This window comes from Platalea leucorodia (assembly GCF_965183815.1).
Source record: "Platalea leucorodia genome assembly, chromosome: 4".
NCBI lineage: Eukaryota > Metazoa > Chordata > Aves > Pelecaniformes > Threskiornithidae > Platalea > Platalea leucorodia.
In genome coordinates, this window is record NC_138826.1 from 9,959,983 (window position 1) to 9,984,916 (window position 24,934).

Consider the following 24,934-nt stretch of genomic DNA (forward strand, 5'->3'; position numbering starts at 1 on the left):
TGCTGTTAACCATGTAGGTAATGTAAGTTCACAGCTTTGGTCCTGCGTGTAGCAACAGGTGGATTTGCCCCATGAAGACAGAATGAATAGCTCCCATGGACACCGTAGCTGGTAGTTGAGCATTTCACCTGTGGGTGCAACGTGCTCAACATTGGATGTTGCAGGAACGTGAGAACTCAAGGCAGAGCTGACAGTGCAGTCGCGAGTGACTGCTAAGGTCTTACTAAAATAAGTCCAGTTGATATTCAGCTGCCATGAGGACTGTTTCTTCATGCCAGCAGAGCAGTTGCACAACTGGGGATTTAGCCTGAATCATTAGTCACACCTTTGCTATAAGGAAAAATTATATTCCAAACAGCGAATAATTGCGTTGCTATTAGCAGCAACTAATGAGTATAACAATATTGTATGCTGAGGGAATTAGCACTAATAAGTTACGAAGTTTATTATAGTCCGTCTGTTAAGGAATATACTAGCATGACATTGGCAGTCATTATTGGGATGCTGGGACGTATTTTTATTTAAAAATCAGAAACCAGGCATGAATTAACAGTGCGAGTGTTCATAGCAGCAGGACAGCTCAGTTTTGGCTTACCGAAGGCAGCACAGCAAGCGATGGAAGGCTCTGAGGGTCTTCCATGTCCCTTGCATGCATGTTGTCATTCGAATTTACAGTCACGGCCTCACGCTCCATTTCCCGCTGTCCCCTGGTGTGGTGTCTTGTGTCTTGCAGCCCCGTCAGCCTGGGAACTGCCAGTGTGAGCTCTGCTTCCCGCTGCTCTGTCCTGTCGGAGGTTGAACAGAGGCAGAGACTGTGCTGAGAGCTGTTTCTACTGAGATGTTGTGACAGTAGTGTTAAAAACAGCTTTAGAAGGTCCTAGTTTTAAAGATACATCTCAAATGAGGATTTATCAGGCTAGAATTTTTTCAATGTTTAAATTACTTTTCTTCTTTTGGTAGTAACAGAGAAAATTATGGTAGATTCTGAAGTTCTTTGGAAGCAAAGGAGTTGCACTTTTATTTTTGTATATGAGCACAGATAACTGTAGTGGCTTGCTAAGCAGATAAGAGCCTGGGAAAAATGAGTGGACAGTTTGGGTCAGGATGTTATTAGAGGCAAATTTTGGTCTTCATTATTTGTGCTGTTCCAGCCGTCCGTGAGATCACAGAATCCTGCAGAGAAGGAAACAATGGAACTTGGTGTTACACTGAACATCAAACAAGGTTGAAGGTTCTGTGACCTCTGCAAGTAATTAAAATAAACGCTTCCCTGGAAAAGGGTAGGCTACTGCCACAGTTCCTGCTTTACAATTCATGACATTCCTTAAGGGGTTTAAAAGATGAGTCTGAGTTATTCTTTGTGCTGCTCCCGAGTCCTTAAGAGAGTTAAGAAATCAGGTCATTCTCCTCAGAGTCACGGTAGAACTGAATATTTGATTAGGTTTGTCCATCAAATGGGCCCATTATATCTGTTCATAAAAAATTTAAAAAAAAGAAAAAGGGCAGGGGCTTTTACTCTTAAATGTACTCTTAAAACTACATAGCAGGTTTTGTGGTATTTAAATAGTATTAGAAAAGTAAAGCTTTCTACATGTTTAATAGCTGTTTGTCAGGTGATTGCTAAGATATCTTTGAATGGGGGAGTGAGTGAGTGCAGCTGTGCAAATGTAACGCAACAAATATGCACTTAATTGTGTCCTTTGGCCAGCAGAAGATGTCTGTTGGTAATTAGTTCTTCCTCTACCAGACCCACTGGCATGTGAGCTCTCCTAGCGGGATTCTTGTTATTGTTCTCTCTGGCTCTTCTTCACTGTTGTTCTGGAAGGAAGGACAGAACTGAAGGCATGAGTAATAGGAAATCTTAAGCTCTCATGTTCACTAAAGAGGAAAACATTTATTTAATCAGACTAGAGCTCTACAAGCACTCAGAGAATAAAAGTTTAGTCTTGTGGGAAGTGGGGTCAGAGTATGGAAAATACAGTCCTTGGCTTTTGAAGTACTGTTACCATGGGGTAAAAGCTGTACGTGTGCTCAACATGTGCATGCAGCTGTATGGGTGGTTCCTGAGTTGGAATCATTCTTGCGATACCCACCATTGCCTTCCCTGACACCTATGAGTACCAGTACACTTTTGGCTTCAGGAGGTCCCCAAAGGTATCTTGATAAAGTGAAGGCAAATGAGTGTCATGCGCGTTGTGAAGAGCTGGAGCGTCAGCAGTGTGAGAAGGGGTTGTACAGGACCTCAGTGCATTGTGTTTAACTGGTGCTCCAAATAACTCCCTGCCTCGCAGCCTTTTAGTTTACCTTTTAAACTGCAAGAGATCTCTTTAAGCTGGATGCACGCAGTGTGTAACGCAATGGCTGTGTTCTGGGATCTTTCCCATTCCGGACAATTGTACAGGGTTATTACCCCTCCAGTAAAGGGAGCCTTCAAAGCCCTATGTAAACAGAACACAGTGACTTTTAAAATGGCATTGCAGACTGGTTTAATCAGCTGAGGAGGATTTGTGTGTTCCAGCTGAAGTTATTTAAGAGAATAGTATGCTGGAAGAAGGCTGAAAATTGATAGCTGCTCAGTCTGAAAAGGTGATCTATGAAAAATTTGGTCTCTCATTATTAGCTATTATTATAGGTCTTGGTATAGTTATAATACATAATAGAGCTTGTACTTCTGCTAATGTTACTTGGCACATCTCCTCTGCATAATATACAAATGAAGCTCCCCTATGTAGCCCATCATCCATGAATCCTGACTACTGAGTCTCCAACCATCATTCATAAGCCTTAGAGAAGAAGTGATTACGTGGTTTTATTCTCAGGACTGGTCATGAGGAATACATTTCTGTAATGGTTTTCCTTGGTAGTGTTTCTCCAAAGTATTTAATGAAGGACATTAAATGTCATTTCACCTTCTTTGTAGACTGGGAAACTGAAGCTCAGTGTTGCTAAAGACTTGACTCCAGTACAAGTCTTGAAATTACTAAAATAGATAAAACCTTAATATTATGTAAAATAATGTTAAAACCTATTTTCTGTACAGGAATATGCATATAATGTACATATTGTGCATAGTAGATATATTTACTAATATATAGAAAATAAATAGAACGCATATATTGCTCATCAACCACGAATCAGTGAGACTTGCAGAACCATGGAAAGCTACTCATATTTAACATCCGTATATTTACATTTATAATGAAACTTATAATATACCTTTGGCCACTGTTCCTTCATTCTGCAAGTCTAAGGCTCTGGAAGTATTTGATAAATGAGTATATACTACTACTTTTTTTAATCTAAATTTTTCTGTCTTCTGTGTTCAAATAGGATTTAATCTGAGAACCTATTTTAGATTTGTCAGTGTGGGTAGAAGATAAACAGGAAAGTCAGAAGAGATTGTATATTGTTATAAATTGATAACTGGTGTTCTTTGCTTCTACTGCAAATGCAAGTGCCAGTTGATTTAGCATAGAATTTATAAGCAGTGACAGTAACACAGGTTTAATATTTCATTGGACAAGAAACTTTGTTGTTAATTCATTTAACTCCACTAAAGAATTTGTATGCAAAGTAAGAGTAATGATGTTCAATATTATTTTGGTTGGTTTTAGCACTTCTAGCTAAGCAAAGACAAGGTATTTTCAACAGTGAATTCAGCTTACTCAAACTTAGTTTAGGGACAGTCCTCTAAGGTATGGGTCATAGTTTGCACTTGATGGTTTGTCTTGTCCTGAAGACCGCAACTAAAGGTGAAATGATTCAGAAGGGATCAGAAGCAATATGATAGGTCAAAACCTAGTGGCTGTATAGCTGTATTTTGAACAATAAAGTGATTTGTTGCTGATGGCAGGGTGCAAGACGCCACTTGAGAAGTCCTTGTGTAGCAAAGCTAATTGTAAGAGATTTCTGGACATGAACTTGAGAAGGGGTAAGGAGAGCTAGGTATAGTGGGAAGGAAGTGACTTTGACCCCCTTGTACCTTGGCTGAAGAATGTTCAGGGTAAATGTTCACTGAATTAATGCTACTTGTTACAGGCAACAGGATTGAGATGCAAGCCTTGCAGTGCACAGCACAGTGGCCTAAGATAGCAGGAAGCTACACATTGACCATACTCAATGAGGGTTTAGTAGCCTGAGAGCAAGACCAGACCTCTAAAAAGTGTCCCAGGTGCCCACCAACGCCCCTCTGTCACTCCCCTGCTCAGCTGGACAGGGGAGAGAAAATACAACGAAAGGCTCCTGGGTGGAGATAAGGGCAGGGAGAGATCATTCACCAATTACTGTCACAGGCAAAACAGACTTGGCTTGGGGAAATCAGTTTAATTTATTGCCGATCAAATCAGAGTAAGGTAATGAGAAGATAAAAGCTAAATCTTAAAAAACCTTTCCCCCACCCCTCCCTTCTTCCCAGGCTTAACTTTACTCATGATTTTCTCTACCTCTTCTCCCCGAGCAGCACAGGGGGATGGGGAATGGGGGTTGTGGTCAGTTCATCACACGCTGTCTCTGCTGCTCCTTCCTCCCCAGGGGAGGACTCCTCACGCTCTGCCCCTGCTCCAGCGTGGGGTCCCTCCCACGGCAGACAGTCCTCCACCAACTTCTCCAACGTGAGTCCTTCCCATGGGCTGCAGTCCTTCACGAACTGCTCCAGCGTGGGTCCCTTCCACAGGGCGCAGTCCTTCAGGAGCAGACTGCTCCAGCGTGGGTCCCCTGTGGGGTGACAAGTCCTGCCAGCAAACCTGCTCCAGCCTGGGCTCCTCTCCACGGGGCCACAGGTCCTGCCAGGAGCCTGCTCCAGCGCAGGCTTCCCATGGGGTCACAGCCTCCTTCGGGCATTCCCCTGCTCCAGCGTGGGGTCCTCCAGGGGCTGTAGGTGGATCTCTGCTCCGCCGTGGACCCCCATGGGCTGCAGGGGCACAGCCTGCCTCACCATGGGCTTCCCCAGGGGATGCGGGGGAATCTCTGCTCTGGTGCCTGGAGCACCTCCTGCCCCTCCTTCTTCCCTGGCCTTGGTGTCTGCAGGGTTGTGCCTCTCACATATTCTCACTCCTCTCTCCGGCTGCAGCTGTGCAGGTTTTCCCCCCCACCCCCCGCTTCTTAAATATGTTATCCCAGAGGCGCTACCACCGTCGCTGATGGTCTCAGCCTTGGCCAGCGGCGGGTCCATCTTGGAGCCGCCTGGCATTGGCTCTGTCGGACACAGGGGAAGCTTCCAGCAGCTTCTCACAGAAGCCGCCCCTGCAGTCCCCCTGCGGCCAAAACCTTGCCATACAAACCGAATACGCCCCTGTAGATCCAAAAGGTTTTCCTAATACATTGTAAAAGACTGATTTTTAGCAACCAGTTTTGTCAGATGGTTACAGCAAGTCAGGCATGGCAAGATTAGCCTTGAGTTAGTTGAGATGCAGATTGTTTTCTAGTGGATACCCGCTGAAGAAAGGCGTCCGCTCCTGAGTCATAGAAACATTACTGAGGCGGAAAACTGACGAAACCGGTTTGGAAGCGTTCAGCAGCAACTGCAGCTCAGGTGGTACGTAACTCCCCCAAACCCTCTGCAGTGCGGGATGTGTTAGCCCTTCCATTTAGCAAGCTTGTGTTAGCTGGGGCGCGGTGTTCATTCATCATCACTCACACTAGGCTAAAATTTGGCCAGTTGTTTCAACCATTGGGAAAGATCCGATAAACTTGAAATTGGTCTCTTTGGCTGTTTTGAAGACACATGTGTACATCATTTAAACTATATTCTCTTGACAGTAGTGTATCAGAAGTTTTTCCAGGAAAAAAAAATCTTCAGAGAGGCCACAGGTCTACACATAATATGTGATGAATTCTGGATTTGTTTCTCCTATAAATAGCCTGGCTTTTAAAAACATGTAAACTGCTTATATCAATTAACAGATGAGTACTTGAATCTAGGCACCCTTTTCTAAAGGATCCTCAAGAAAAGCTTTGTGATGAGGAGAAAAATAAGTGGAATGTTTGTTGGATGATCATGGCAAGTTAAAGACTCATTAATAATAATATTAATATTTATTAATATTGGGATCAAGCTAGTAGAAGTAACTGACCAAAGTTGTTGTGAATTGACTGCAAAACAAGGAACAGGAAATTCAGAAGCCTGGGGTAGGACTGCCAGAGTAGCTGCACAAAACCCAAAGGATTGGCACCTTTTGCTTATGACAATGAAATGCAGAATTTGATTAAAACATAGGTGCAGTATGGCTTTCTTGTTCCCAAACAAAAAAACAAACAAATAACACCAAACAAAACCAAGCAAACAAAAACCTCAAAAAAAAACCCAAACAAAACCACCACACCTCAAAGGCCAGACTGGAAGAACAGAAGTTGAAACTGTACAGGTGTGAATGCGTGATTTTCTTTGTCCACATGCTGTGGTCCTCTCACAATATAGATATCTCTGCTGAGTCCTAACTACCCTTCTTAAAACTACATTGCCTTAAATGAGCATCAGGGTGCTTGGTAGGGAATTATTTCTTTATAAAACCTACTTCATCTGATAATACGTATGTACAAAGGTTTCAGTCCTTTGTGCCTGGGAATTTGGTTAGCATCTCACAGGACACAATCCCACCTCAGAGGGGACATCTCAGATGTTAATTAATAATAATAGAACAGGCTCTGTGCTCTTCCCAGTTCAGACTATGTAGCTACTTAGCTACCCTACTCAATACCTTTTGAGAAGCTATGAATTTTATTTCAAAAAAATCCATGTGCCTACTGAAAATCTGAGCTCTGTTAAGCAGTGGCACAGTTATGCGGCAGAGATATTCTTTAGCTGGATGAGACAGGCAGACCCCAGCAAAGATTCCTGGTTTATTTTTTCAAATCTATTTTTCAATTATTGTCTTCCTGTTTGGAGAAGATCCTTTCTGGCAGTGATTCAGCATTCTTAGGAATTTTTTATATCTCATTAACTGGGAGCGGTTCCCAGGACATCAGATTTGCCATCATCTTTAAATCAAATAGGTCTGAAATCACTTGTGACAAGCAGCTCTGTGGGCCCCACTCTGCTGAAGAACTTTGAATGCTCAAAAGCTGGGACTTTTTTTTTACTTTTTTTTTTTTTTTTTTTACTTTTTTTTTTTTTGGTTGTCTGGTAGTTGTCAGGTACCTTACTCCATATACTTTGTCATCTCGTATAAATACTTTTAAATGCTAAGCCTGTATAATCAATGTCAAATGTGAACCAAAAATATGTTGTTATTCATCTCAATAAACATAAGGAAACGTTGAATTTAGTAATGTTACAGTCTTGAGTATAATGAAGTAGGAAATGGATTTGGTGACATTTTACAAGTCAGCTACAGAGTAAACATATTTTGTGCATATAAAATCTCAGTGGATAGCGTATATTTTCTGAAAAAGGATTTGAGGTTCACTTGTTTGGAAAGCCAGATACAATTTTCAAGACTTCTAGAATTTATTACTTGTCACTATTAAGGGTCGTTTTCTAGGATTAATTATTTTTCGATGGAAAAAAAGCCTGGTGTGGACATTGCATGCTTAGTTTCTCATGCAAGGAAGCTAATACATTGGTTGCTTTGGTCTCCTAAGGAGAAGAAATCACATTAATATCTGTGCCTTGATTTTTTCTTTTCCTTATAGGCCTGAAATCCGATCAGCTTTGTTTATTATAAGTATCAATGTATTTAAGAGAATGAATGGCTCAGTGGATTTGGATTTGGGTAGCAGGATCTAGAGTATTTAGCATCTTTACATCAGTAGTTCGAATTCAGCTCATGCTGTCTGTGCTAGTGTAGCTTCTGAAGTCAGGTATCTGTGAATTAAGTTAATGGTCCCAGAAGTGGCTCTAGAAAGCTTTCTCTTATTAATGCCCGTATCAGCAGTGTCGGGAGGAGGCCCAGGAATGAAATGGCAGCTTGAAAACTGTCATTCATTGTTTAAATTCATCCATAAGAATGGAGCAATTGAGGAAATACATGTTGTTTGACAAAACGAGGAGGCAGCAGGTTTACAGGAATATCTAACTGCACTGTGACATTCATTGCCTTGGACTGTTAGACAGGTGGATGTTTAAAAAGGTGTTGGGCAAATCATGGAGAATAGATAGATTGTGACGTAGCCTCTAGCCAGGAAATCTTTAAACCGCTGATTACGTGAATGGGAAGGCATGAAGAGGAAAGGCTGTTCTGCATTGTCTTGTTTCTTACAGCCTTTTACCCAAAGTGGTCGCTGTTGGCTTCTGTTGAGGACAGGACACTGGACTAGATAGACCTCTGAGCTGAAGCAGTATGGCAGATCTTACATTCTCATAGCTATTGTCACAATGTTGTATCATGACAGGTGAACTAGAAGAAAAATGGCAGTGGTCTGCCAGCAAATAACGAGTGCTCACAATGCAGTGCAATGCATTGATCCCTCATTTCCCTTTTTTATTTTTCTTCAGGCAGGTGACAAGCATTATCATCCAAGCTGTGCACGATGCAGCAGGTGCAACCAAATGTTCACGGAAGGAGAAGAAATGTATCTGCAAGGTAAGGATGTCTCCATTCCAAAACAAGAAAATCAGACTTCGTAATTTTTCTGTCACAGACCTCAGGAGTTTATAAACCATCTCCATGTAATATGGGCAAGGAGGACTGTAGCCATCCTGTTTTCATTAGCGTTCTCATACTTTTTCACTCGAAACCCTTTCAGCCTAGTAGGTGGTCATAACGGTGGCTTTGCGGTGACTCTGCAGCCAGGCTGAGGCAGACTGTATTTTCAAAAGCTGTGTAACAAAAATGAAATTTATTAGGCTGCCTCTGAATTTCACATCTCATGGATAGCTTAGCACACAGACTGGTATATGAGATACCAGGCAAAGTTTCTGCTGAATTCTGCTGATCAGTTTCTCTGCTGTCTGGACCACACTCCAAACTGTAAAAGGCAATGGAAAAACTTCCAAAGACTGCAGTGAGCTTGTTTTGAATCCTGTAGATCTCATTCCCCATGTGCATTGACAGATTGTCTCCTCCAGTTCTTAATCATATTTGATTGCCTTGCCTATTTCCCTTTTATCTGGTCACATTTCTCTTTTTATTCCCATTTACTTTATTTTTATGTCTTTCTACTGTCACTTCTTTCTTGGATGTTAATTTTCATCTCCTCTTTCTTATTAACAATCTCACGCTCCCAGGTATTGCCAAGCACTTTTTTTTAATGATCTTTTCACATAAAAAAAGAACATTCTCTTTTCTTTAATTGAAAAGTATCCTTGATCTGAATTCCACCTGCTCTCCCAGAAGGTAGCATGTTATCTATTAAACTAGAGTTATTTTTATTACTTGCTGTAGTATTAATTAATGCTGGTAGAAAGACATATAATACACATTTATGCAAGCCAGAAATCAAAGTGAAAAAGGCAGATACATATTGGAATTTTGTACATTGTGCTTATGTTAGAAAACTTGCTTGATATACATGAAAGGACTGTAAAAGAATAGTAAAAAAATTATGAAAGTGTGGTCACAGCCATCTCTTGAAATCCTGAGGAGAGATTCCTTCTGGAGAAATTCCAAAATAAGATAGTATTGTTAAGGAATTCCTTTGAAGCTAACTTGTGTTATTTTGTAGTTTGCCCTCCCTACCAGTCTGTGTCTCTCATCTCTCACTGACCTTATACCTTCGTCGCCTTATTCCAGCTGTGCACAGAACTTGATACCGAGTTGTGTAGCAGCTCTGCATTGCAAGAGCAAGGAAAGCCTGAAAGAGGGCTGGGTAGGAAGTACTGCTTTCTGATGGCAAATTGGAAAGACTAGTTTGAAAGCAGCAGTTCCAGCATCTGACAACTGTTAATCTTAGTTTCCTCGCATCATAGTATGATAAAGTACAGGCAGAGTTCAAGGTGAGCATCAGTTCATCCTTTGCTGTTATTAATAACAGCTGTTTGCAACTGATGCCGTTTGTACCAGTCTAGCAGAGAGCTGGAGTTCATGTTGATGGGGCAGGCTGTGGTGTAAATTTCTGCAGATCCAAATAAGACAGAAAGCATTGCTGCTACTTAAGCAAGACTAGGTTTTGTCCTGGCCAAGTTCAGGTGGTATGAAAGAGCAGAGGAGAGACACCTGGCTCCTTGATCTGCCATCATTCTCTTCGTGGCTCTATCTCCCTTTCTGTGGTTGTGAATTAATGTTCTTCCTGCTCACTCTGTCTCAGAGGAGGAGCAGCCCACGTTGCATTGCTTTATTGTTCACAAGCTGTTTTCTGACTAAATAATGTTATTGCTGAGTGTGCTCCAGACTGTCCTGCCAAAGCTTTCCTTGCTGAATTCACCATGCTTGTAAGTGTAAGTGACCTAAAAGCCTTTCCTGTGCAAAGCTCTCAGCTGAAATGTAGTCTTGACTCCATCCAGATCGTTTACCCTAGGGTGCAGAATAACAGCATTCCAAGCATTTCTCTGAAATAAAAATACAACACCACAATACTAAAGCTAGAACCAAAATCAAATTATTAATAAAATATATGAAGATAGGCAGCTTCCATCTCACTTCTAATTGTCCTCTCCACAGGACATGAAAGCATTGTGTTAGCATTGCTTTGTACAATAGAAGAACCTGGCAGGTTTGTGGTAGCTACTTGTATTAGAAACGTGTGGAAAACCTGCAAAAGGAGAACATGGAAAAACAAGCTGTCTGTTTTGGGGCTATGTTAAGGATGGTTTGAATAATGCTAGCAGAAGCACTCTGGCTTTGCCCTGCTCCAACACAGGAAAATGAAAAGGAAGCGGCATCAGAAACTTTCTCTTTCCCACTGACTTCCTAGTACTATATTACTATATGGACTGTCCAAGAAGGCTGTTGCTGAGCTAGGATGGTGCTCAGCATTTAGAGGGATGCTTCACTTGATTCTCACACAGGCTTTCAGCCTTACTCAATGTGTAAATAGTAGCCCTAGTTACTGATTTTTAGAGAGCTGTATGTTGAAACAATGGTACGTGCAAAGTAAAAAGCTGAATAAATGAACATGTTGGTTGATGTCTGCCAAGTGAGCAAACAAACATATGTTAAGAATGGGAATAACCACAATTTGCTGAACTGTTTCCGGTGGGAAAAAGAGTGGCAATGCAGCTTGAGAATTGGCACTGTTCCAAGCATTTCAAAATAGATTGACATCTTTGGATGAATAAAATCTACAAGTTGTAGGTGGCTCAGAGTTCAAGATCATGAAAAATATTTGCATTTAACTTCTTAAGCCTGCTCTATCTGATTTGGGTTTTTAAATTTCACATATTTCAAACCTCTTATCATTTTGTGGAAAAAAAAAGCCCTCACAACCCTTAACTAAATTTCACCATGAAAATGACATCCAGACTCCCTTGCATTTCTTGTTCACTTTCAGCAGCTCCAGCATTCTCCTGGGGTGTCCCTAAAATTGTGCCAGTTTGTGCTAAATACTGCCCAAAAATGCAGCGACAGCTTTTTCTTTGATGGTGGGTATGGTTTAATAGAAAAGAAACTGAGGTAGAGAGGAACAGAGATCATTTTTCTCAGGGTCACACAGGAAGCTCAGAGCTGAATTCAAGAACTGAACTTAAACCTTCTGAGTCTTAATTCATCAGCCTTAGAACATGAACTCCCTTCCTCCTGAGTGCTTGGACCTGTCTGACCTCCTAACCAAATGCACAGGGCATGCTTCTCTCCTGATCTCGCAGGCTCTGTGGGGTCCTGGCTCTGAGGCTGCTGTTTGTTTACAGAGAAGGCTGTTGGTACACTTCTCCCTGTTGTCTGACCGCTTCCCCCTGCCAAATGCACAGTTTCTTTTTCCTAGGCCAAAGGAATCAAAACTCAAAGCCAAACATCTCAGACCCCTGATCTAGAGTCACAGCGTTCTCTCCAGTCTCCTGATGATGATTATACTGTGTGCTGCTGAGAAGTGAAATCATTCCTGCTGGTCTTTACTTCTGTACCAAGCCATGTAAGGGCTCGTTAGAACAAAATTTCCAGGGGCCCTGACCCATACCTCTCCTGGGCTCTGAGGGTGAGGTTTCCTCTGACTGCACTTGAGCTAATAGTCACCAGCAGGAGACCTGGACTTTGCTCTGTTTGGTTTCTTTGTGGACAGAGTGAGGAGGTGACGTTCCCCCCTGCAGACAGACAAGGCTCTGTATTGACTTTGTGGTGACTGGAATGAAGTTTGAATTTGACTGCAGCTGCAGTCAGTGTTAAAAATCAGCATTAGCTTCTGCTCCATTTCAGCTTGGCTAATACCTGCCAGCAGCTTCCCAGCAGTGACCACAGTTTACACTCTGTTCCAAAGGAGAACTGAAATGGGATGGAAGTGCTCCTTGCTCCTGACACTGCTCAGCCCTTGGGGACAGACAGATATTTCTGTTTTTACAGCGTAAGAGAGAATCCAATATTTTGGGACACAAACAGCAGAGACCTTGCCTTTTTTAGTAGGATGTGTAGCTGGAATATGCCATGTGAAAATGCCAGTGCAACACATGCCACTGACCTTGCAGAGCAAGGGGTAGAAATGATGTGTGTGCCAATAGCAAGCGTGGTACGCTGTTATCTACAGAGAGGCTCTTTCACATGCTGCTTTGTACCACCTGCATCATACTGGCCTCTCTAGCTTAGTGCAGTGGGTGAGATACAGCCCTGACTTTGCTGCATTGTGAATTTTTGAATTTTGGTTTTCCTGTTGCATTTTGCATAATTACAGGGGAGAGGTGATCTGAGTAGCACTTTACAGTAACTGAATATGACACCTATTGCTTAAGGAAGTCCTAGAACTTTCCCACTATTGATGGACTTACAATCAGAACTTCCTTTTTATGTGTGGTGCAGTACATATAGGGAGAACGGATCAGGTAACCATGGCCCAGTTCCTCTGCTCTTACCCTCCGTCCTGCCCACAGTAACCCTCTGTCTTTCAGTTCCTCCAGCTGGTGCTTGCTGACTTGCTGCTTGAGACTGTTTGAGTTTTAATTAAGAATGTGTGCAAAGTGCTTTGACAGCCTCAGGAAGAGGCTGCTATAGATGGGCCAAAGATTTGAATATTTTGTTTGTTTGTTTCACTTGTATTTCCCATGAGCTAGAATTGAATGTGAATTACAGATTGACCATCTGATGGCATGAAGGGATTCTCTTTGATAACTGACTTGTCATGACTGGAAATCATCTGCTTTACTCTGAATAAAGATGATTTTTTACCTCCCTCAGGTTCCACTGTCTGGCATCCCGACTGTAAGCAATCCACTAAGACTGAAGATAAGCTACGGGTAAGCTGAATTCGTGGCAATGACACACCAGATATTTTGCCCACACAGTAACTGAATGCTGTTTTTAAAAGAATGACTTTTCCCATGTTTTTTTCGCATAGCTGTCACCACTCTGGCAGAATAAACAGTGGAGACACTTCAGAGGTATTGCTCTGACTTTTAGGCTCACCAGCTTCACATACCTGTCTCAGTGCACCACCTTAAAGACAGTATCATTTACTGACATACAAACATGGCAACGTCACTAAAACACTTCATTTCATATCTCAATTATTGTGAGAGAGACTCTTAACGAAAAAATGTGAACAGGGCAAATCCTACCATATATTTTAGTATTTTCGCACATCTGTGTAATTGCTCAATAGTTATCCCTTGTTCTGTGTGGCTATTTACAGCATTTGGATAATATGGACTCTTCTTCCTTTGCCATCCAAAGAAACCTCAGCCTAAAGTGATCGAAATTTGAATGCCACGAAGAGCTGCAGTTACCCTTGGAGTCACCTCAGCATATCCAGACAAACTTTCTGGATCAAATCCTTGATGGCAATAATGCTGCACTAATAAATGCTGGAGCCTGGCTTTTTGCATGCACCAGGCAATTCTAAGCCCATATTCACTAATTCATCTTCTGGACAATTTACTCTTTTTGATAGCTCAGTTGGTCCTCTGAACTTTGATAATTTTTCTGGATATGAATATTAGAGACCGTATATGAATGAAATGTCTTTCAGACAAGGAAACTGAGAGGTACTGGCATGGAGATACGTAGGATATCCTGTGGGTTGTGTTCTATGTGTGGCTCATTCACAGGAAGCCACGTCCTTTAGAATTTGTTCAGGTGCACTGGTCTGTAAAACATCCCCCACAGAGAATTTGCTATGATCGTAGGTAACATGCAGATAAATTCTTGTTGCGCAGAGTTCATGTTAGTGTGGGCTGTACTGATAATACAGAAGTATAACTGGCCCAAGATGGGCATGGGATCTAGCATGGCCAAACATCACTGTAGGTACCATCCAGCATTTGCACATTGTCCTGTCCTGACTTCCCATAAGAAAATGGACAATTATGCTGGACTGGATTTTCTTCCTGATTTAACAATTTGAATGTAAGACAGTGTTTTGGCCCTGCTTAACTGTCAGAACACTTGTGCTTTGTAGTGAATGGTTGGGGTACAGTACCCCCCTTTCACTTGGACCCAAGAGTCCTACCCAAGAGTCCTACATTGCAGCCCTTATGGACCTTGTGCAGATGACCTTATAAATCAGTTGGCTTATTTCCATTTGCCATGGAAATGGCCAAAGTCCTCTTCAAGTATTTTCTTTTTTTTCCATCACACATTCAAGCATGTCAGTCTTCTTCCCCTTCAGCTAATTTTAATTGAACTGAGTGAAGTAAATGAGTTCATCCACCTGCAAGACTTTGCCTAAGTCAGTTCTTGCAGGAAAATGAAGTGAAAGAATGAATATTAAGGGAACATCTGAGAAATGTTACGGCACAGCTATCCAAGGTTGCCTTGTTCCTGGATGAGAGCTTCTATGCAGAGGTTTAGTATGTCTTTAAAAGGCATTGACAAATGCACCGTACTGAAGGTAGCTGGAGAGATGGAGAATTTTTAGCTTCAACTGTACATCATGGATAGTCTCTGTCTACTCCGGTGCAAAGTCAGACACCTTATTTTAAAATCAGTTTGAGTTCACTTTGATGAGTTTGACACAAGGTTCATTATGCTGACTCAAAGAAGGCAGTAGCAAACAGGTAGGTACAGAAAAAAATGAAACTAGGGGAACTATGTGCTATTTGAACATGTCACCGCTAAATTATGAACTGTACTTTGATTGACTTTCAGTTTCTTGATGACATATATTTAGACCTGATATGAGAATCAGAATCTGGTTTGTGACACATATATGATATATATGCTATAGCCACTTTCAGGGTCTGGCCTAGATTTTCTGGTGGTTCTGCAAAAAGCCAGTGACTTGGCCTCTTTGCTCTGCTGGGTTTCCTTTCCCTGTAGAGCAAAACAAAACAAAAAAGCCCTTTTATCATTGAAGTTGCTTTAGAAGTTTTCAGCAAGTTCTGTTTTCTCTCAGTAACTGAGTTGTGATATAAACTAATCAGCACTCTAGCTGGTCAAGATCTGACAGGTAGTTCATAAAAACAACGGTTGCTTTAGATCTTCCTCCCACTGGATATTTGTGTAGGATTACAAAGCCAAAACAAGCAGAAAATAAAGCAACCATATGTATGTTAAAAAAATATACATTGCTTAGGATTTTTTACAACTGTCTGGTGGTTCATGATTCTGCAGGGATTAATAAGTAACAGTTATTACAATGCAGAGATTGTTATCTAGTAAGTAGGTATTAGTAACTTGATTGAAAAAAAGAGCTTAACCACTGAGCTGGGGAAACTGCTTTCCTTTTCACTCTTTTTTCCCTTTTGTGTTTCATGACAGCATTCCTCATCTGAGTTCTTTTATCCAAAGAGTCTGGTTCTGCGCAGGCCACGCTCTGCAGAGGTTTGCTGTTGTGTTTTCATAGTGTTGATAATGGTCTTCTTTACTGAGAAGATTCTTCATTATTGTCATTCGCTGCGCTTGCTGCTACTTCTGCCACACAGCTTTCCTGCTATCACTTGCCACCCTGGGCACTGACGCTGTATTTTGCATCATGTGGTGCAGTGTTGTTTGTTAATTCTCACATTTTTTATTTTGTTTAATGAAATGCTTACAATTTTTTTTTTTTCGATTCAGATGAGCTTTTGGGGGCTGTAGTATTGTTCTTCTAGTGTTACAGAAAGTTTTTCTTCTAAAACAAAAAAATAAAGTGCAAATATGAAGCAAATGAAAATGGTGAAAAGCATCTGACTTTAAAGCGATGGTTAAAAAGAAATAGTGTTTCATGAACAATGGCTCATGCTTTTTAGAAAAAAAAAAGCCATCAGTTAAATCAGTTCCTTTTTTGTATGTATTGACCAACTACACATGAACAACTACACTTTAGTTGAGAAAATATTTACAAAATTCCAGGTTTGGACATGTTCCGTGTGCTGCCCAAGAGCATTTGCCCCTCTCTAATCCAGGGCACATCCATGTCTGAGTTGCGAGTTCCTCCCTGTCCTCTTGATTCTGGACTTTCTACGTTCAGACTTCCTTGAGTTTGCTTTGCACCTACAAACACCACCCACTTCCATTTCTTCTCCTTCAGGGCAGTGCTTATTTATTAGTTGTGTCTGTTGTGGGGGGACATGTGGCTGTACTGCATGCAGGCACACCTGAGGTAGCTCTCACCTGAAAACGAAGTAAGAAGGTACTGGTATGGACATAGTACAGGCTAGCGGTGGGCAGGCAGGCTGGTAGGGTCCATGCCACTGGATTTCCATTGTGTCTGCTCATGCTGCCTTCACGTCTCTAACTGCAAAGCAGACGTAGTCATATCATCAGCCAGGGCGGGATACTTGTGTTAGTTAGATGCAGTCTGTAGGATCGTGCTGTGTGGTTGAACCCAGTGCTGTGATGCAGTGGGAGTTAATGCAAGCCCCATGCCCTTTGTCCTGCGCAGTACTTGAGTCTGTTAACTTAGGACATTGCAATACATTAACCACCCTTGAACGCCGCTCTCTGTTAGTTACAGAAATACGTATCAAGAAAATGCAGCTATAAAGATGTGTTATCAGTGCTCCTAAGGAGGGCAATGTCTCTGCAGTCCTAGGCTTTATAGAGATGAATGTTGGAGTCTGAGAACAGCAAACTGCGGGACCATTTCACTCATGTTTTAGGCCAGTGTAGTGGCTTTTTGCATTCAGCTTAGCACACACGAGTCTGAGTTTCCAGTGTTGAAAACCAGGAGCTTTAGCATTAAAAAAATAAATCATATCTGATGTATTAGAAAAATACACAAGGCAAAATAGGAGCAGCCCATGTCGAAATAAAGGTATGTTCTCTTTCTTGCTTTGTAGATTGTATAGGATACAAAGAGCTTAGGGTCAGATGAATACCCTCTTGTGTAAATTTGGTCAGTGTTAAATTCTGTTTAGATTTACATGCTGATTATACGAAGTGTAATTCACGCCAGATTTTGGCTTCAAGTGTTCTTCTGCAGAGTAGACACAAAGATACTACCATTGCTGTCGCTATAAAGATGGGCCAAAGGCTTGAAAATTGTAGATTGAAAATTGTAGGGTGAAATCCTGTGAATTCTCTGAGAAGTTTGCTGTTGAATTCAGTATGTTCTGGTTTTCCCACTTTACTTTATTCTGCTTTCCACTTAACTTCCTCTTGGTGAAGGCTACGTTTGTATGAGTAGTCTTGTAAAAGAGTTTTTTTGGTAGTAACATGCCTTCAATGATTATGTGCTGAAAATTCATTCTCCTCTCTGGCCTTTGTGTCTAGAAAGGAAAGAAAAATTAGTTGTAACCTATTAATATGTGCATCTGTGTGAGTTTGAACTAAACCTGTTCAGTAGTTTTGTCTTGGCGCATACATAGTGTAGATTTTTTAGGCAGAGAAATAATGAATGCATGCATTGGAAGGAAACGCTCTTGTAAGGAGAAGTGTACAGCTAAACTAGCAGACAGACACAATGAATGCTGTGACACTGAGGTGCTTTATTGGTCTTGTACATGGCCATTGATAATTACTGAAATCCATAGGAAGCCTGTGTTTAATGAACCGTGGTTCCAAGTCCTAAATAACTGTAAAACCTTGCCGTTGATGAAGCAGGTAGTCAGAGTAGCAAGTGTTGTAATGAGGAAGCCGAATTCCTTGCTATTGCAAGTTGTGTCTGCCTAGTAGAATAAATTACACCCTAATCTTTTATTAGCTTATTTATAAACATGCATCACTTAAAATAGCTTCTGAGGTTTAGAGAATTTACTTAAGCTATAATGTTAAATGTTATAAAGTGAAAACATATTCATTCTTCTGCAGCTATTATCACCGCCTTGCATAATGAACTCTATCAAAAAACTAAGGCAGGTACTGTAAACAATGCTAACGATGCCTTTGTTAAACAATAGTGCATCCATTTGGCCAGATGTTCTTGGGATCAGTTTTGATCTGGTTGCCTGCACTTGTAAGTTTTTATAGAGCATGATTCTGAACATCTGTGCTTGAGAAAGGCAGAGCCACCACATTGTAGCAGCATCTGGATGATGTGAATGGCTCTAGCGTGGATTTTTTTTTTTGAGAAGTTATTTATTTAGATCATGTGCCATGCATGATGACATGACAAACTGAGGTAAATGCAGATGAACATCTTAAGCTTTGCAATCTAATATTAAAATATCAAGTTAATCAGTTTGGGGCATATGCATGGGCGATATGATAACTGAGCATTGAAATTCACAGTGAAGCTAATAGGATGAGCATGACAGTTGGTGTTACCTCTGCCGATCTGCAAATGAAGTGGCTAAAGAACTTTTGCATTGAAGACAAATGCATGGAATGAAGAACAAAAACATAAAAATAGGAAGTCTGTGATAAAGTGGGAAATACTGAGAAGTCTTGCAGATACTTTAGATACTTTGTGATCTGGTTCTTTCCTTTGGCTCCCTCAATGACATGGATGAATTTCTATTGATTGAATTTCTATTGATTTTTTTCATATACTTCATAGACTTCCTGTATCTGGTATGTATCTGTATCCCATATGGATATATTTACAACTGTCACATCCATTTTGGTGGAAGAGGAAAGAAAAAAAAAGAGATGACTCTTCTACTGTCAGAAAATGTGGAGAAAGGCCACACACCACAAGAAAAGAAAAAAAGATTAGTTGTAGCTCTTCGTAGAAATTTGCTTTAAATTTCTCTGCACAAAGATGGCATTATGAAAAGCTCTATTTGAAACCTTCAAGAACGAGAACAATCATATAAAGAGTGTTCCAGATCTGTTTCTAGAAGTAAGGCAGCTTAACTTGTTTTGTTGCTGGGAGTGTAGAACAAGTGTCACAGGCCTATTGTGATGAAAGGATATACCTCTGAATCAATGCATTCATATTATGGGATGTTTCCTCTAATTTCTTCACCTGTCTTCTGCCAATAATGTGTGCAAGAGATGCTCACATGATATCTCCACTGAAGGTTAAAAGTTAAATCAGGGATAGCCGCTATTCTTGTTTTACCAGTACTCTGATCAGCTCTCCTCTAAAGTGGAATTTGTACCCCATTGCAGTTACATCAATAGAGAACTTGACCTCCAGTGTGTCTCTTGCCACCTGTTTAAGATATAAAGTCACAACAGTGGTACACAGGGTCAGGGATTCTTGACTGCTAAAGAAGATGTAATGTACAATCTAATAAAAGCCATACCCCATCACAGATTTTCAGTCAGGAGCCATTATAGGTCTCTTAGGAGAGGAGCCAACCATAGCAACTAAAAGTATGCCAGAGAAACAGCTTATATCAAGGAATCTTTGGTGTATGTTTGTTAAGGCAAGCAGCATGAATATTTTTAAGTGCAATGCAATTGTCTTTAGGGAAAAGTGCAGAGCTGTGAAGAATTCCAGACCATATGGGAGCAGCAGAGTAGGAAATAGCCATCTGCGATGTGTAACTCAAAACAAGAAATAGGGCAAAGTGAGGCAGGAAGGGTGAGTAGATGTAGAAGTCCTCTTTTTCATGCCCTGTCTTCAGGGGTATGTTGTAAACTTAAGCAAGATACAGGGCTGGGGGCAAATAGAGGAGCCACAGAGTTCCAGGTCTGCTTGGATTAAGCTGCTCAGGAGAGGAATGGTGTGTGCTCAGGCAGTGGCTGGCAGGATGGCCTTCTACCCAGGGAACGTGGAGCTTTGCAATAGATGGGAGGTAAAATTGATGGACGCAGGAAGAATTACAGAAAAAAGGACACTCTTTAAAACCAGTTTTCTACCTGGCTCATGGCCGTGTTAATGGGATGGTAATGGGGAACTTGAAGCAGAAACACAGTGAGGGAATGAAGAACAGGTGCTACACCTTGCCAGTCCACCTGACAACTGCTCCTGTACTCCAGGGTTACGAGCACCTAAGAAAGTTGTTAGCAGGATGTGGCTGAAACTATCTTCTTAAGGTGTCTAACTTTAATAAATTCACTGAAGTGATAAATACAAGTGAATTTTCCTTTGCTGAAAGGGTTTTTAGCAGTGCCACTAAGAGATGAGACTGAGGAGATGGACTGAGGGCTGAGAATTTCTTGTTTTCTGAAGTGATTATGAAAGATCCAGAGCGAAGAGCAACCCAGAGAGCCTGCCAGGTGGGAAGAAGCCATAACTGCCTCTAACACTTGTTTTCCTACAACAGGGAGAATTGAGGAGACAAAACTCTTAAAATATGCCTGCCAAAAGCCAAGGGTAACAGAGACACCCCTAACGGTACCTCAACTACGTAATACTCTTCCCTATGTTGTAATGAAAACAATTGTTTTCCATAGCAACTGCAGCAACATGTTACATGTGTCTCTACTCAGACAGTGGTGTGGAATGGCAGAATGGAAGGGAGAATAAAGTGTTTCTCAACAACAGCCAGATTTTCCAGCTTAATTCTTGTAACATTACCATGAAACAAGTGTTTTTTGTTGGTTTTATTGCTTTGATTGCATCATGGGAGGAGCTTAAGGGCAGCTGAGAAATTTCTGTTCCCTTTTGGGGTGTAGGAATTTGCAGCTACAGAGAGAAAAGGAAAGCAACACATAAAGGTCCAGCTGAGAAAGTGTTCTCAGACGTGCTCTGGAGAGGATTTGTGACTGTGTCAGTCCACGGCCACATCTGCTTTCTTTGATCTGAATCTTCACGTTTTTTGGTGGAACAATTTCAAAGCCTTTTATTCCTCTGACCCTCCCTGAATGTGGTGATTTCATTTCCACAAATGAAGTCGGAGAAAGCCTGCTGTATGATCCACGATTAGTCTTCAGCATTTTTTATATGGATGGTTCCAGTAGCTTCCTGGGCTATGAAACAAAATGTAGAAAGACTCTGAGGTCTGTTGAAGGATCCTTTCAGGAAATGTATGCTGAGAGATAAGAAAGGTCTAGTAGCCTTGTTGTGTTCACTCCAGATATTTCCTAAGAAAAATCAGCAAGCCAGGCTGTCAAGCCTTGTTTCTCTTCAGTGTGTGCCTGAAGGTCCCTTAGTTCAATGTCACAAGCTGACGGGGTAAGGACTATTTACCAAGATTTAATTTTCAGTGACTTTGGAGTATCCCACTGCATTAGTGTCATCAGTCATCTGCTGATGCATTGCTTTGCGATGGGATTTGGTTTTTTGCAGTCAATTAGGGAGCAAAAATTGTTCATGGTTTCTCAGTTGCAAATGGGATATCACTGACTACCTTTGTGTGTCTGCTGCATGCCAAGTTTAGGAGTAATTGCCACAATAGCCTGGGTGACTTTTGATCAAATAGAAGTTTTTCAAATCCATCAAGTTTTCAGGATCCCCACATCTCAGTGATAAGTTATTTTGTCTCCTCTCACAAAAATTCTTCCAGGGAATCAGTGTCTTTTTAGTCCTGATGAAGTGTTGGAAAATCTACTAGATGTGTAACAGTGCTCAGTCTGTAAGGGCGTGACTGTTCTCGTGCATTTCACTTTACAGGACGTTGTCATTAAACATCAGGACTTTTGCAGTGTGGGGAATCATGAAATTTCAATCAACAGTTTAGATTTCATGTTGGATATAGATTGTCCTGCAGGTGTAGGGAACAGCTCCAAGCCAAGGATTTCTGGTCCTTCTGCTTAGAAGGACTGAATTCGGTTCTGAATTTGGTTCATAATGGAAATCCAGTGATGGAACATCTGGAAAGTGATAACGTGTGTGCTGTGCTCCTCTCAACAGTTTTGTCTGCTGAACTGCTGATACCTCTAGCTGTTTGTGAACTAACGTTTTGATAAAATGACCAGCAGGACTATCCTGGATTGTAGTTTGTATGGCTCCTTGCAGTCTCTCTGGCAGGTGTTGTCTGATTTTGTTCATTATTGTTGTCAGTCCTTTACATTGTGTGATTTAGAAAACGTCTTTCCCCTCTCACAGCACTCCTTCCCCTACAAAAAAAAAAAAAAAAAAGCCCACTTGCCTCACAAGGTTGTGAAGTTTGCCAGAATGCTTGCATTTGTGTTGACATTTTTTCCTCAATTCGGTTAATTTCAAGATGTATGCAGATTGCTTCACTTAAAACCAGAATTACCAATGTTAATGGATTCAGGTTTCTGAAAAGTTACTTTTTGTTTTTCAGCCTACAAGAACATCATCAGAAAGTATTTATTCCAGACCAGGTTCCAGTATACCTGGCTCTCCAGGCCACACTATCTATGTAAGTATTCCTTCTAATGAATAAGCTGCTGATCCCTTGCTTGCACACGAAATACTCCATGCTGAAATAAATCCCTTTTATACTGATGCTAACGACTTTATTCTAGTGGTTAAATTGTTAAAATTCTCCCCATGTGTTTTTTATAACTACAAAATTTCAAGAGCAGGGTAGGCCTTTTCCAGGTCACATTTCCCTTGGAAAGATACAGTAAATCTCTTGAAGTCACTCGGTGATGTGAAGAGGGCCAGAAGGCAGACAGGTCATTTGACTTTGTTAGGGGTTATGTGAGGAGATCTGTGCACCTCCATATGCAGTTCTTGAGAGATCTGCTGTCTGCAGTTGCAGGATGTGGGGAGGAGCATCAGCTACACTAAAAGAAGCCTGGCTGTTAGAACACCTTCCGTTTCAGAAGTCAGATGTTTTGGATGTGGAAGGAAAGGTGTTTTTTATTTAAGAACAAAAATGATATTAAACATCCTTCTTTTACTAAACTAACAGTGCTGAAAATGAAAAGCTATTGATACACTAGTTTATTTGTGGTTACCTGAGATGTAGAGTTTAATGAGATTCCTTCAGTAACCAAGCCTTCTTTTTCATTGTTTTAGAGGATCTCTTTCACTTCTTGGCCTCGCTATTGATACCTTTTGAGCCCATAAGATCTTAGAAATTAAGAGTGGAAATACATTAGCAGAAGATTGGCCCAAAATTTTCAAAGGAATGATGTTTTCCTCCAATTTTCAAACCACTTTTTCGGTCATTTCAGTGTTGTGTCAGTACCTTTATTTTTTCTTGGCAGAGAAGTCCACAGGGTCAAAAAATAGTCATCTTTTGTGGCTGTACTAATCCAGTTCTAAGGAGAAAGAATATAAACTCAAATGTACTTTGATGAATAACAGAACAGCTCAGCCTTCTCAAACTTGTTGTATTTCCATGCATATAACCTCCACTTCCAAAAATTTGTATGCATTTAAGAGTCCTGCTCCTTGAAAGTCCATATAACCTTTTCCCTCATATAAAACATGCTCTCAGAGAACCTGCACAAAATCCAAGGCAGAAGTGGAAGATAACAGCTAAGGAAGAAAATCACAGGAAGGCAAGTTAGTGAGAGTCTATTGTGAGGAGAGCAAAGATGAAGGTATGCTGGGAAGAAGAGGCAGACTACAGGGCAAACTGTCTTTTGTGTTACCTCTGCATAATGCTGAATCACGGATTATAGATAACCTTAAGATTATATAGGTGAAAATGTGTAAGACACAAAAACTTATCAGTTACATGTATAATAGTGCAGAAAAATTACCAAAATTACAAATCTCAAGTCCTGAGTTTGAGTTAAATACTAGTTGTTCAGTGCATTTCAACAACAACAAGAAAAATTAGCTGATATATTAAAAATGTTCACACTACAGATATCAAAACACAGAGCATGTCCTGGAGAACTGCCATTTTGCTGGTAGTATCTACTTCATAAGCTGTAGCTTATGAAATTTAACTGCTGCTCAGCAGCACGTTCTGTAGGGCAACGTGGTGGCCTAGACACTGGTGTCTACAAAAATATCTGTGGTCATTTATATTGGATTAAGAATATCCAGACATATCTGCAGGTCATTAACGGACTGATGTAAAAATATTACAGAAATAACATACAGGAATACACCTATGTATTTGAAGGATTAAATTGGCTTAAGGTATTTTGCTATATCTTGTGAGTCAAAACTGAACAGATTTGAGGCTATTTTTAGAAAGTGAATTTCAAACCTTGCTTCTCTATCAAAAATGTTTTGTTTCTAATTTATGGCATTGCTTAAGAATGACCAAGACCAGTGGTTTTTAGGAGAGCTTTGGAAGGCAAATGCACTTAAATCTGAAAATACGATGCGCTAGTACTCAGGAAGAATGGAACTGAATGTGAATAGAAACAGATCAGCCTCATTTCTTTGTGCAGCCTACTATGAATAAATAAAATACCTTGTAGAAGAGTTAAAAACCAATTTGAATATTCTCTTTCAGTTTTAATCATCAAATGTATTTCTGTAAGGTAGGTAAGAATGTATGATGATTTTTTTTTAACAAGTCTTCTTTTAAGTAAGGAAAGATATTAGCTATCTAGACAATATGTAATGCCTCTTTCTAGCTCCTTCTGCAGCTGTCTTTGGAACTGATTTCCTACTTCCATTTTTTAACTAGTCAGGAGCTCCTTGCAGTTTTAGTGGAAGAAATAGTCCCTGTTAGTACTATGTAGTATGCAGTTAGTAAGCAACATATGCCTTAGTCAGAAGCTTGGGTATAGGTTAAGTAAGGACTGCAATATAATAATTTCAATTGGGGGTTTGGATACCCGGTCCTGACAAATAGTCCTGCTTGCCTTTTTACTTCCTTGTAATAAGTTGTTGTATTTCCTCT

General features: G+C 40.8%; 1 protein-coding gene across 1 annotated transcript in view; it reads left to right on the forward strand.

The window, feature by feature from the left end:
* Positions 1–24,934, forward strand: part of ABLIM1 (actin binding LIM protein 1) — a 109,877-nt gene that overhangs the window by 50,025 nt on the left and 34,918 nt on the right. The window contains exons 6-8 of the mRNA XM_082309773.1: positions 8,432–8,519; positions 13,191–13,249; positions 22,457–22,534. Coding sequence (XP_082165899.1) covers positions 8,432–8,519; positions 13,191–13,249; positions 22,457–22,534 — 225 coding nt within the window. The remainder of the gene's footprint in view (positions 1–8,431; positions 8,520–13,190; positions 13,250–22,456; positions 22,535–24,934) is intronic.